Source organism: Diabrotica virgifera, chromosome 1 (genome assembly GCF_917563875.1).
Source record: "Diabrotica virgifera virgifera chromosome 1, PGI_DIABVI_V3a".
Taxonomy (NCBI): Eukaryota; Metazoa; Arthropoda; class Insecta; order Coleoptera; family Chrysomelidae; genus Diabrotica; species Diabrotica virgifera.
In genome coordinates this window covers 290,610,439-290,625,887 of record NC_065443.1, presented here as the reverse complement: position 1 = coordinate 290,625,887, position 15,449 = coordinate 290,610,439, and the positions used below count along the sequence as shown (strand labels likewise).

Here is a 15,449-nt window from a genome sequence, read left to right as displayed (position 1 = left end):
ATCTTATTTTTTCTTCTTATTATTTTTTTGGACTATGGCCTTGACAATTATCCAGTAACCAGGACTAATATAATTGGCCAATATAATTAAAAGTGCGAATAAAAGTACAGAGCGTAGAAATAGGGGTCGCTTTGCCGAACTTGCACGGTCCCACACGGGAGTAAAATTAAGGGATTTTTTAACTCGACGGTAAGTGAATTACTTACCGTCGAGTTGGAGTACTTACCGTCGAGTTGGATTACTTACCGTCGAGTTGCTAGTAAATGTCACCTACTGACGTAAAATCTGTCACGGTAAACGGTCAAAAATGATCAATCGTGCAAAAAATTTTTTTTGTTGACCAGTGTAATGAGTAGGAGTTAGTAGTGAGTTAGATTGTAGTTTACTAAATATCATGTAATCGACTTTTTTTATATTTCAATTTTATTTATGTACTTACAGAGCTCTAGTATGGATGCGACACAGTGGACGGGAAGATCTACAGTTTAAAATTGATAAGTTGGACAGCCACAAAATATGCGGGGCTCATTTTGAAAATAAATTTTTTTTAAATGATTTGAAAAACCGATTGATGCCTGATGCAATTCCACGAATATTTCCCCCGGCAGAAGGTTCAAGTAACGAGGGTCAAAATGAACATGATTATTCTAAGGGTTTAATAAGTAAGTACGGTGCAACACATTTATCTGAAACTCTGAAGATGAAAACTAGAGAGAGGGTCTGTAATGCGGGGCTGTCTAATTGACTTTTGAAATATGACTTGTTAATAAATAAGTCTAGTCGGTAAACACTATAAATTAGAAAATAGCTTCAGAACAACACTATAAATTTATTTGCTTCTCTAATTTCCTTGCGTTCCTCAGGTATTGCAGCCTTAAATGTCACTTTCATGTTTCTCCATCAACATTTTTTTAATGTCTACTATTTTTTTTCAGCGAAACCCAAGTTTATGAAATTCCTGTCTCATACCATATCTGCTTCTTGCATAATTCATTTCGTTTACAAATTTCTGACCAGAAATGCTGTATTACCAAGAGCGCGCCACATATGTCTTTCAGCGCTCATTTATAAGTTCAATTTTTTTTTACCCCTCACTCTAATACTTTTTGCATAAAAGTTTTGTTCTCTTAATATTTTTACTTACATTCATCGAGATAAACGCATTTTAAATCTGCGGTGCAACATAATTTTTTGCATAATATCATTGTAGTTACACCCGAAAAATCAACTTGAAACCATAATAATTATGCCAGTTCTCATATTTATGTCATTGCATCGCAAATTCCTTGAATAAATTTTCGATACATTTTTGGAGATTTTTATGGTTTTAAGTTATTTTTTGGGTGTAACTACAATGATATTTATTTATTTATTTTTATTTATTTATTAAATAGCCGGGTACACCCCATTACAGCATTATAATAACGTTATATTTTTAATTTAATTTATCTAATAACTACACTCCAAAATACAATACTTCAAATATGTTTGTAAACATTAAATCTAAATATGTAAAAAATTATGTTGCCTCGCAGACTTAAAATGCGTTTATCTCGAAAACGGTTGAGTTCATCGAGATGAATCGAGTATATCTTTAAGTTAAGATATTAAGGGAATAAAAGTTTTGATTCAAAAAGTATGTAAAGTGGATAATAAACAAAATTGAACCTATTAAATGAGCGCTGAAAGGCGTATGTGGCGCCCTCTGGATAATATATCATTTTTGGTGGCGAATTTTGATTTCATGTCCCAAAAAGCCTCCGCTTACCAAATTTCGTGTTATTATCCCATGCTTGTTAGGAAATATTCAAGAATAAATAAAATAAAAGTTTAACTTTGACACCCTGTATTTGGGTTATTATCAACTTTCGTACTAAGGTAAGTTAGCTTAAATTGACCTATTTTAACCTCAGAAAGCTAAGGTTAAACTATGTAAGATATGTCTTAAATCGAATAGGCATAGGAATCAAGACTAATAGTACTTTATTAAATCTATCATTATAAAGTTACAACCGTTACTACAAACTATTCATACATCTGTCGTCAATGAAGTCTCTGTCAAGGTCAAGTGGCTAACGGCATCCTGGTGACAGCCATGCTGACTTGTCACTGTCATGGCTATCACTATTCAGCACTCAGCACTTCAGTTAAGATATTACAAACTATGGCCCATTCTTTACCAAACACCCTGTATATACAATCAGTTTACCTGTCAAAGCAGCTACTCTTTGCATCTACTTTGGATAACTCGATGAGAAATGCATTTCCTTCTATTTCCTGTTGCGTAAAATTTTAAACAGAGTATATGATTTCACTAGCTTGTCCACTCAAAGTGTCCGAATTTGTATGGCACTTATGTTATTCATTTTAATAAAAAAGCATTTCACCTCTTAGAATCTTATAGAAAATTCAACAAACAACATTTCAGTCTAGCAGCACATTTTCTATCGCACTTCTTCAGTTTTGTGAGGACTTTTCGGAGTTTTCTGAAGACTAAAATACGATGTATCTATTTTTGACTATGAATTCATATGTAACACGCCAATATGAATGAAGAAAATGAGTCTCTCTTCTGTCAATAATGGATATTTTAATTCCCTTTACCGTGAATGGGTACACTTAACGTAAACCGAGTACCTGTATTCAAGAACTTCGGAAGGCTGTAGCTCGAGAATAATAGTTTTTCAGACCTAGGTGCCATGGACTTTTTTAATCTACTCACTGAGAACTATCATTGACCGAAGTTTCGTGTTAAATTTGACCGGGACCACCTTTCCATAAGGAGTGTTGCGGGGTCCTTTAGACCGATATCAGAAAGCCATAGTTCGAGTGACCAACAAAAATCTAAAGAGATTCCAATAAGCAGAACACTAAAAGCGTCACACCATTACATGGTTAAAATTTAATGTTATATATAATGACTACCATGTTTCGTATTCAGTGTGGGCTAGACACGTTGCCAGAATCAAGGACGGAAGATGGACTCACAAACTAGTTGAGTGGAGACCAAGAGCCTATAAACGTAGCAGAGGAAGACCACCAACACGATGGCAAGACGACTTACGAAAGACAACAAAAAACTGGATACAGAAAACACAAGATAGGACACTTTAGAGACAAACAGGGGAGGCCTATGTCCAGCAGTGGATTGATGGAGGCTGATGATAATGTTTCTTATTGTATTGTAGAATTGTAATTTGTTCTGTGATATAGATATTATGATTAGGTCTTCTCATGTCTATGGGGAGAACACAAGCCTATGTTAAAAGTTGTATGTAATGTTTAAATCAATAAATATATTATATATTTAGTGCCATCGCATTTAATTTATGAAATAAAAGGTCAATAATATACAGTGATGAGTGCGCTAATATCTGGCAAAATTAACGGAAAATATAATCATCATCATCAATGGTCCTACAACCTTATAAAAGAACTTCGACCTTCCCAAGTCTATTACGCCAGTCAGTTCTATCTATTGCCAACTGTTGCCAGTTTGCTGCGCCTATTTTTCTGCCATCCTCATCTACACCATCCTTTCATCTGAGTTTTGGCATACCCCTATTTCCCACAGATTGTGACATAAGGATTCTTCTATGAGGATTGTTCTGCTGTGATCTTGCTAGATGTCCTGCCCATCTTATTAGCTGTAACTTATTAAAATAAACATTATAGAAGTTTTCAGGGACTTTCGGCCCTCGGTAATAACGTAATCTTTCATTTTGTGTTTAAATTTTTCAAAAATACTTATTAGTTTTCTCATGATTCGAAAAAAATGAATCCCATTTAAATAGCATTGCAGCCGAAAGTTCGTACCCACCCCCTTAATGCACGACAATGCGCGTCTACATACTTCCAGGGCCTTGCAAATATTCCTCTAAGATAATGAAATTGAGGTTTTCTCATGGCCTGCACATTCGCCAGATTTAAACCCAATTGAGCATGTACGGTACATATTGGGGAGATGCATTTTACAGCGAAATATTGCGTTCAATACAAGACAGCAACTGTTTGAGGGCCTTTCAATGGAGTGGAGCAGAATACCGCAGCAAGACACTGACTCTAGTTAGCCTAACAGATGTAGGGCAGTAATCAACAACCGTGGAGGTCATATACTGTACTAAATTAAGCTAAAGACAACTTTGTTGGGAGTTAAGGGGCAACAAATTAGTTTTTTATTTTTGTTTTGTTACCATTTTTTACATATGGAGTTCTCTTTTAATTTTTTAAAGAGCTATTGCGATAATTCTAAAAAAAATGTTTATTTTGTATTTGGGACACTTGTTTACAACTTCTATTTTAAATATTCGAAATAAATTAGTTGAAATCCTTCTGTAATCTCGAAGTTTGTTTTTGTCCCATAGATTATTTTGATGTTTGTACTTATTGCAAAATTGACGGGTTTAAAGGCTGTATGACACTATGCATTTTCTTGTATCGTTTCTGATATTATGTCAAAAAAATGCATAGTGTCATACACAGATACAAGAATTTGTGTCAGACACAGATTCTTGTACAAGAACTGCGCCAATTTCTGCGCAAAGAGCAAAAACGTAAAACCTGCTGCTGGTAAAACATCTAAATGTTATAATGGCAGCTGAAAATGGGATCATATGATTTATGTCTTGATAAATTTATTTGTGTTTTTGTAGATATTATTTATAAATCTTTTATTGATACTTAATAATACACTCTGGGTCAAAATTAATCGGCATCCAAAAATAGGTCATTTTTGATGTCTTACATCTCCTAAACGTGTCCGATTTAAGTGATTTTTTTAATATGTTATAGCCTTATTCTTTAACAATGTTGTTATCATAATATTGTTGCTACACAGGTAAATTTTCATTGTATACCGGGTGTACGAATCAAACTGTGTTTTTTTTTCTTAAAGTTTGCATCACCCTGTGGAATATCCTAGCATTTGTAGAATACTGAAATTAAAACCTAACTTTAGCCTCATGTTTTCTCAACATTTTGTTTTTTGATTGATTCGCTTATATTGGATAATAAAAAAGTTAAGTGCTTCAACAACTAGACATGTTTTTTATCAATACAGAGTGGTTTTAAAAAATTTTGGCAAAATTTAAGGGGTAATTCTGCATGGAAAGAAATTCTTCTTTGGGCAGAAAGAAGAAATCCTGGCTGAGAAACTTGAGAGAATGGTTTCAAATACCAGAAGCTGCGAACATAATACATGCGGCACAAAACAGAGAAACCTATCGTTTGTTGGTCGCCAACCTTCGGTAAAAGATGGCACATAAAGAAGAAGAATTCTGCATGAAAAAATAATGACAGTTTGGTTTATAAACTTATGTCCGCAAATGCTTCGTTTCCGACATAGTGGGTGTTGAAATTTTTCTGACAATCTGACGATTTATTTATTGTTTTAAAACCGGTCGAGATATGCAAAGGCAATTTGGTGGGTTTTAAGACGTAGTTATTGCACATTTTTTGGCATACAATTAAGCATTTAATATTCATCATTGGCGCGCATACGGGTAATATGATGGCTCATATTACCCGTATGCGCGCCAATGGGGAATATTAATATCTTAATTGTTTGTTAAAAAATATGCAATGACTACGTTATAAAACCCACCAAATTGCATTTGCATATCTCAACCAGTTTTAAAGCAATAAATAAGTCGTCAGATTGTCAGAAAAATTTCAACAACCCCTATCTCGGAAACGAAGCATTTGCGGACAAGTTTATAAAGCAAACTGTCAATATTTTTTCATGCAGAATTACCCTTAAACTTTGCCAACATTTTTTAAAAACACCCTGTATTGATAAAAAACATAATGTTTAGTTGTTAAAGCAACTAACTTTTTTATTATCCGACATAAGCGAATCAATCAAAAAACAAAATGTTGAGAAAGCGTGAGGCTATAGTTAGGTTTTAATTTCAGTATTCTACAAATGCTAGAATATTCCACAGGGTGATGCAAACTTTAAGAAAAAAACACAGTTTGATTTGTACACCAGTATACAATGAAAATTTACCTGTTTAGCAACAATATTATTATAAAGATATTGTCAAGGAATAAAGCTATAACATATTAAAAAAATCACTTAAATCGGACAATAGGTTTAGGAGATATAAGACATCAAAAATTTTGGCCCAAAGTGTATTGGGACCGTGCAAGTTCGGCAAAGCGACACCTGGTTTCTACGCTCAGCAACATTATTCGCACTTTTAATTATATTTGCCAATTATATTAGTCCTTGTTACTGGATAATTGTCAAGGCCATAGTCCAAAAAAATAATAAGAAGAAAAAATAAGATTACGGTTATGTTATTAAAACGTAAACAATTGTATGTACTAAATAAAATTAATTAAATTTACCTTTATATAATAATTGCATATCATATCAATATTGTGGACCAATATATAATTTTTCTTCTTCAATGACAGTAGGAATGAAATATACGTCAATTTGACAATTTCTATTGACAATATGAATTATTTAAGAAAGTTGCAATATTTCTCCGCTATTCTCGCACGATCGTTTCTCGTTGCTCCTCCAAGTACTTGCACACCGCGAATAGAAAATAACTGAAGCAGTGGAGCTATATTTTTATTTTAACGGTGCCAGCAGATGGCAGATCGTTTAATCTTCAATATTTTTTTGAAGTTATACTTCTTAAGGCACGAGGGTACATTTTTATTTTGCTAGGCGCATGCGCACACCGACAGTATGGTATGAAACGTTATGAGGGATCTGATTGGGTGTTAAAATCATCTGTCAATAATTGTTCAAATGGAGATTCTGGATAAACAAAATGTTGTGTATATTAGTTTTTATTGTTGTGAGGACAGTGACAAAAAGCAAGTTCATAATTGTAGGGACTTTTTAAATAGTTTTTAAAAGCAACAGGTACTTACCTTATTGTAAATGTTTCAGTATTGTAATAAAAAATTACAAATTAGGTAAATACCTATTTGGAAAATGTACCTACCTAGCTAGTAGGTAATGCTTTGATTTACATAATTTGATTACCAACAAAAATCTCCATCTAATATATTGCTTTTTTAGTCTATATTTTGTCGTATTTTAATTCCACAAGAATCAAACTTGTTTGATTAAACTAACAGAATAAGCAACTGTCAAAAAATTTTTAAAACGTTTAGTTGCTAGGTATATCTTTCCACTTCATTCACATGTCTCGGTAGTTAAATTCTGCGTGGAGTGAGTTCGAAATAATCTAAACCTGATAGACGCAGGTTCAATTCCCAATGCAAAATTTTTATTTTTTTTTATACATTTTATGATTGTAAGTATATTTATTATATTTTTTTTTTCAGAAAATACGTATTTAGTTAAAATTTTCTCAACAATTGTTCAGAAATAATTTCTGTGGTTTCATTTTTCAATGTGTTTGCGTGTGTTTTATTCTTTTATTTTTTTAATTTTTCGTATTGTTTTAATAAAAATTGTTGGAAAGTAGTAAGTATTAAAATTAGTTTAAGATTTAAATAAAATATAAATAACCTGTTATATTGATTTCGTTGAAATCATATAATAGAAGTATAACTTCTTACGTGCGTACAAAGTACACACACATTCTTTTTTTTTATGAAAATCGTTTTGCATGTACTTCTTTTTATAATAAATGCTCGTGCAAATTTTCAAAACAATTGGTACAGTACTTTTATTTTAGAAATTCCCAAAAAAAAGTATATGAATTTCGCACTTTTACACTAGGATAGCCCCTTAATATCGCCCAAATCTGTGACTTAGAAGAATGTTAAGTGGTGGACAGTAATGTGTTTTAGAATAGTGTTTATATTATTTAATAAATACAGATTGAGATAAATACAATAACAGTATCAATCAGTTGGCTTTAAGATTTTGTTAATAAAGTGTGAATATAATCTTTTATCCATTCGTCATAGTTTTCTTGTAAAAACCCTAATAGCGCTGAGAATATTTAATGTCATGCTATAATATTCAAATTGTAAATAGAAAACTATTTTTTAGATAGATTCATTGAAGACCAAGAGATCGAAAGAAGCTTAAGCATAATACCAAAACTTACGAAGAATAATTCAAATATCGAGATTGAAAGAAGCTTAAGCGTCACACCCAAATTGACGGAGGATAATTCAAATATCGAGATTGACATTGAACTAAAAATACCAGAACACGTATCTTATAAACCTCAACCTGTGAAAGCTCAAGAGTCTAAGAATATTGTGGAAGAGTCTCTAAAAGAATATTGTAAAAGATTGAGTGAGGAAAATAAGAATCTTAAGGAGAAGTTAAGGAAATTAGAGAATCAGTCTGCTAGTTTACCATCTCAAACAAATAATACAGGAACTGGTAGGTCAATATAAGAAAAATACTGATTTTATTACTTTTACTTTTATTATTAGGTAATTTTTTAGTACAGGTGAACCGATATAAGAATAGATTTTGCCTGAGATATAGTGTTCAGTTGATTGACAACTGCTTAGCTGTAGATGTGGATAGTTTCACTATAGACTATAGGGATGATTCGCGACATTGACAAGTTTTGTGTAAAATCTCTTCTTCTTCTTCTTCTTCTTTTATATAGGCAGTACTGCCTGTTTTTCTTCATTTTCTTCTTTCATTCTGCCCCTAAGTTGTCATTCCATCTTTTCCTTGGGCGTCTTATACTTCTCCTGCCTAACGGTGACTTGTCTCTGGCTATTCTTACTATCCTTGATTCAGACATCCTGCTTATGTGCTCATTCCACTCTTCTTTTCTGTTCTTTACCCAGGTATTTATATTGTCTACTCCACATATGCGTCTGATTTCCTCACTTCTTACCCTATCCTGTAGTCCTTTTCCAGCAATCCTTCTTAAGATCTTCATGTCGTTGGTTTCCAGATGTCTTCGTGTTTTGCTTGTATCTGGTCTTGTTTCGGCCGTGTAAGTCATAACTGGCCTAATATCTGACTTATATATTCGGGCCTTTGTTTCCAATCTTAGGTGTTTGTTTTTCCAAATTGTGTCGTTTAGGCATCCGGCAGTTCTAGTGGCTTTAATTATTTGGTCTTTTACCTCTTCTTCGATATTGTTGTCGGCTGATAGATTAATTCCCAGATATTTGAAAGTAATTACTTGTATAATTTGATTGTCTAACTCCAATTTGCATCTTATTGGTTCTTTGGCAATTACTAAGCTTTTGGTTTTTTGGGCTGATATTTTCATATTCATTTCTTTTGCGTTAATGTTGAACTCGTGCAATAATCTTTGTAAGTCGTCTTCGCACTCTGCTACTAACACGGTGTCATCAGCGTAACAGAGTATTTTTATCTCTCTATTGCCCATTTTGTACCCTCTTTTTTTCTTCACTTGTTTTATTATTGCATCCAATATTATGTTAAACAGTAGAGGGCTTAGTGAATCTCCTTGCCTGATTCCTGTATTTGTTTCTATGGGTTCTGTTTCTATGTGTAAAATCTCAATTTTTATATATACTCAGGATTTACACAGTTTTCACTGTATTCCTTCACTCAACCGTTCTCTCCAGTTTTTTCTATTTTGCCAGTCCCCTTCCTGTAGTTATTGTCTTTCCATTTCTTCGTCCACTTCATCTCTGAAAGATCTTAAGGGTCTGCCTCTCTTCCTTCTTATTATTGGGCTCCACTCTGTTATTATATTTATCCAACGATTTTGGTCTGCTCTTCTGACATGTCTAGATTATTATTTATCCGTTTAGATTATTTACACACACCCAAACTTATATGGAATCATCTGATATTTCTTATTATTTCATGCAAATTAAAAAAAAAAAACGAACACATGAAGTGAAACAATATTTATTCTAAAGCAATTTAATAACAAATACATAACAATTAAATAAAACAAAAAAGTATTTAAAAAACAAATTGAAACTAGTTATTCTAAAGTCAATGGCATAAAAAATTTCAGTGTTTTCACCTCTAGTCCTTATTCAAGCTTCAGTTTGCTTGGGCACGCTCCTAATCAAATTATCAACATTTTGTTGTGGTAGGTTGCTCCATTCTTGTACAAGAGCAGCTTGTACTAGCCGTAAGGTGTGTTGTGGATTATCCTGGCGAGCTCTAATTTTTCTTTTAAGCATATCCCACAAATACTCTATAGGGTTAAGCTCGGGTGAGCAAGCAGGCCACTCCAAACAAGGGATACCTTCTGCTTCAATGATGTCTCTAGTCACTCTAATGGAATGTGGAGGTCTATTACCATGCATGAAAATTAAATTTTCTCCTGTTGCACCTCTCCAGAGCCTAACTACAGGTTATCAACATACCTGTGAGCAGTTAAACTTGATTGGATGAAAATTAATGGAGTTTTTTTACGGATCACAATTCCTCTTCAGAACATTACACTTCCACTTGTATATTTGTGAACAGATCTGACAGTTTTTGTTCTTGCTTGTCTTCCTCGACCTCTAAGTGCATACACGATTTCGTGGGTCATCTGATATTACACAAATCCTGACATTTTCTGAAAATAGCACATTTTGTCAATTCCTAATGTTCCATTTTTGGTGGTGAAAACACCAATTTAGGCGATCAATCTTGTGCTGCCTGGAAAACTCGGGAACCCATAACTGTCTCCTGCTGTATACTTCTTGGCACGAACTCTTTTTCTCGTTTCAACTGAAACAGTTACACATGTATCTTCCAAAAGCTGCCTTTGGAGCTGCAGGTCAGAAATGGTTGGGTGTCTTCTAGCTGATTTGACAATTAAACGATCAAGGGGAGCGTTCCTACTTTTTGGCGACTTTCTCTTGCTTTATTATTGAACTTTCCTAGTCCCTGTTCCCTAGCATAGGTTTTGGACAGAACGCCCTAAGTTACGCCTAGCTCTGCAGCTGTGTCCCTCTGAGAACATTACTTGCTTCACAAGGCCAATAATCTTATCCCGTTGTAAGTTCTATAACCCCACATGAGGCATATTTTCGTTTTTGACGCAAAAGTTAGTTTATTTATTTTCGTTCAATTCGCAACTCAAGCAAATAACCTATACCGTACCGAGCTGTACTATCCGATTGTCTTATCGATTTGTTTATTTTCAGTAAAAACCTATATTCTTCGCAACAATAACAAGTTTTTTCAAGAGAAATAAATATTTCTTTGAAATACATGGTGATTCCATATAAGTTTGGGTATGTGTACCTATATACACTCGTGGACAAAAAAATCGGGACACCTTAAAAATGGGTCATTTTTGATTTCTCGAATCTCCTAAACTTGTCCGATTTTAGTGATTTTTTTAATATGTTATAGCCTTATTGTCTAAGAATATCGATATAGTAATAGTGATGCTGAACAGGTAAATGTCATTGTATACCGGGTGTAACAATAATACTGTGTTTTTTCCTGGAAGTTCGTAACACCCTGTGGAATATTCTAGCATTTAAAAAATATTGAAATTAAAACTCAATTGTAGCCTTAGCCTTTCTTACCATTCTGCTTTTTGACTCATTCGCTTATGTTGGATAATGAAAAAGTTAGTTACTTTGACAACTAACCATGTTCTTCATCAATACAGGGTGTTTCTAAATAAGTGCAACAAACTTAAAGGGTTAATTCTGCATGAAAAATAATGACAGTTTGCTTTATAAACATATGTCCGCAAATGCTTTGTTTCCGAGATACGGGATGTTGAATTTTTTCTTACAAACTGACGATTTATTTATTGCTGTAAAACCGGTTGAGATATGCAAATGAAATTTGGTAGGTTTTAAGAGGTAATTATTTAACATTTTTTGACATACAACTAAAAATTTTAAATTTACCATTGACCTGTATACAGGTAATATGACCGGGTAATCTGACCCGTATGCACGCCAATGGTGAACATAAAATACATAATTGTATGTCAAAAATTCGCAATAACTGCCTCTTAAATCCCACCAAATTTCATTTGCATATCTCAACCGGTTTTAAAGCAATAAATAAATCGTCAATGTGTAAGAAAAAATTCATCATCCTGTATCTCGGAAACGAAGCATTTGCAGACATATGTCTATAAATCAGACGGTCATTATTTTTTCATGCAGAATTACCCCTTGAAAGTTTGTCGCACTTATTTAGAAACACCCTGTATTGATGAAGAACATGTCTAGTTATCAAAGTACCTTACTTTTTCATTATCCAACATAAGTGAATTAGTCAAAAAGCAGAATGTTAAGAAAGGCTAAGCCTATAATTGAGTTGTAATTTCAATATTTTGTAAATGCCAGACTATTCCACAGGGTGTTACGAACTTTCAGTAAAAAACACAGTATTATTATTACACCCGGTATACAATGACATTTACCTGTTCAGCAACACCATTACTATTTCCATATTCTTAGAGAATAGGCTATAACATATTAAAAAATCACTAAATTCGGACAACAGGTTTAGAAGACTCGAGACATAAAAAATGACCCATTTTTAAGGTGTCCCGATTTTTTTGGCCAGGAGTGTAGTACCTGTGAAGACAAATTTTAAATAAATACATGCAACTCGTTATAAACAATGATTCATGGAAACAATAGTTCAAAAGAAATCAATCAATATTGGTAAGAATCATAGCGACATTTATGCCCCAAATGAATTCTGCATCCCTTCTCCAGTTTGCGCGCAGCTCATATTTACTACTATACTTTTTTTCAGAGGCTTCTTTCAGTGAGTCACAGTTTTTCGATTTCTTTCTAACGCATTAAGTTGGAAGTGACAGAAAAAAAAGGTACGTCTGTGATTATACACATTTATAACATTTATTCTAGTGGTTCATAGATGGCACTATAATAAAAAAAAATGATTTACGTATTAGCTATACGACTATAATCTGTACAATTTATACGACTATACAAATCAAACAACAGAACTTTTTATAAATGCAATAAACACGATTGATTTGTTTTTATACCAAATTGCAAGTAAAAGTGTTATACTGCAAGAACCTTTTCATATTTGGCTGTTTTCAATTCTGACAGCTGTCAGATTTAACTAAAATGTCATTTAATGATTCTCTACATTCTCAAAATCATATACGATATCATATTCTCAAAATTAATGACACACTGAAAGAAGGCTCTGAGAAGAACTTGATTGTACCTAATCGTATAGATATTTAATAGGTAAATCATTTTTTTTTTGAGTATAGCGCCATCTATCAACAACTATTGTTTGTTTTTTAACTAAGAGGAGTAATTCAAATTTACCGCGCTGTATTGTTTGTTTGTAATTGGTCCAACCGCAGGCAAGTTTACTCCACTGTTATGAAATTTTGACATTAATGACATTTATGAAATTTTGACACTTCTGACATTTCATAGGTTAATTAAGTTATGTCGGCGATTTTTGTGTTTTCTGTGTTATTCCTTTAATTTTTAGATTGTTAGTCTGCTTTTATATAAAAAGCAGTTGTTTTTGGAACTCTTTAGCGACGTATTAATTTAATATAATATTTATGGATTACGGTTGAGGGCCGACTAGATCAACCAAAAAAGAAGATGTATTTATTATTATTCTAGTGACTTTCTTGGGTATGAATATGTCTCCTCCTGGTTAAAAAATAAACTATAGAATAAATGTTATAAATGTGTATAATCACGGACGTACCTTTTTTTCTGTTACTTGTGACCCACCATATATCGGTCGGTCTGTAGTAATCCACATTAATTTGTGGTATTTTTCACCAAATATTGGAATTTAATTATCTTATTTTAACACATGTTCTCTTTTTTGCCAGATACACAACCAAGGGACATTATAGATTTGAGAGATATTAGAGACGTATGCCGAACTTGCTTATTGAAATCTAAAAATCTAACGCATATTAACGACAAGATTACTTTACCAAGTCCACAATCAACTTGCTTATTAAAATCTAATAATCTAAAGCATATTAATGACAAGATTACTTTACCAATTGCACAAACAACTGAGATAATGATATCGAAAGCTCTCGAGTCAATATTGTCTACTCCAGTAAGTATTTCATACTATTTATTGAAATAAGGTTTTCAAAAATCCATGATACTATAAATAACAAGATATGGTCTTCCCGTAGCGCAAATACGTCCGAGTTCGCGCATCGCATGACGTAACTGGAGACCTGAATTTGAATTCTTGTTGTTAGCTTACAACCGCGAACAATACAAACTAATCGTACATTACGAACCATTATGAACTTACAGGTCTCCAGTTACGTCACGATTCCCCTCTCTTCAGGATGCGCAATATATTATCTTGCTATTTATAGTATCATGCAAAAATCGAATCTTTAGTTTAAGTTCGAGTAATGTAGTATAAGAATATCTCTCACTAGTCGTTTATTCATTAGAGTGTCGTGATTTACCCTGTAACCAGAATCAATTGATTTATGAGTCTTGTAGTCCAGGAACCGAAGCTTTTCACCTCGCAATTTTCACAGAATGGATCGATTTGCTTGAAAATTTGAGAATAAGTAGTGGATAGTCCAAGGATCAAAATCTATATAATGCCGAAAGGCGCTTTTACCATGGGGTGGAAATTTTTTATTATATTTTGACTGCAAAAGTTGATAAAAACATTCATTTTAAGCAAAAAATGTTCTATACATTTTTTTGATGAAATTAATAGTTTTCGATTTATTCCCTATCGAAAGTGTTAGTTTTATATCGAAAAAATCAATGTTTCTCGGTATTATACTCATTTACTATTCACTCAATTTTTGCCGTAGAAAACAGTTTTGCAATCCAATTTCTTAGGAATTAAATAAGCTACAATTTTATATTTAAATATTTTTTCGTATCTCTGATGCTAATCTTTCTATTCTGAAGAAAAGGCATTTTTTACCAAACTACAAAAATTCGTTATTCGCTTTTAACTCCATTTTTTTAAAAACTAATCATTCTAAGCCAGTCAAACTTCTGGAATCTATTAATAATACATAAATAAAGAAGAATGAATAAGGCCGATGACTAAGAACACCGCTAACTTACATTATTGTGCTTCAAATTGGATATCTCCTTTTTTTTTTAAATATATTGATTTTTTAACCGTAACTTTTTTATTTTTTATCCTAGAAAGTTTGTTAAAAAAGAATTTTGTAGGTTTTTACAGGACCTATAAGGCTATTAATATTAAATCCTTTTAAAATCCTCATTCGCAAAAAGAGGTGACTTTGAAAGGGTTGGTAAAAGTGGTTTTTGCATGTTATTATTAAGTTTTAATTTTCAATAGCTCACTCAATTTTTGCCGTAGAAAAAATTTGTGCAAACCAAGTTCTTGGGAATTAAATAAACTACAATTTTATATTTAAATATTTTTTCGTATCTGTGATGCTAATCTTTCTATTCTGAAGAAAAGAGCTTTTTTACCAAACTACAAAAATTCGTTATTCGCTTTTAACTCGATTTTTTTAAAAGTAATCATTATAAGCCGTTCAAACCTCTAGAACCTATTAATAATACATAAATTAAGAAGACCAAATAAGGTTAATGACCAATTT

The 15,449-nt window shown here is 32.7% G+C and overlaps 1 protein-coding gene across 4 annotated transcripts in view; it reads left to right on the top strand.

The window, feature by feature from the left end:
* Positions 1-15,449, top strand: part of LOC114332213 (uncharacterized) — a 110,595-nt gene that overhangs the window by 79,583 nt on the left and 15,563 nt on the right. For all 4 annotated transcript variants that reach the window (XM_050642130.1, XM_050642129.1, XM_028281970.2 and 1 more), the window contains 2 exons: positions 7,988-8,329; positions 13,707-13,945. In XM_050642130.1, the coding sequence (XP_050498087.1) occupies positions 7,988-8,329; positions 13,707-13,945 (581 nt within the window). The remainder of the gene's footprint in view (positions 1-7,987; positions 8,330-13,706; positions 13,946-15,449) is intronic.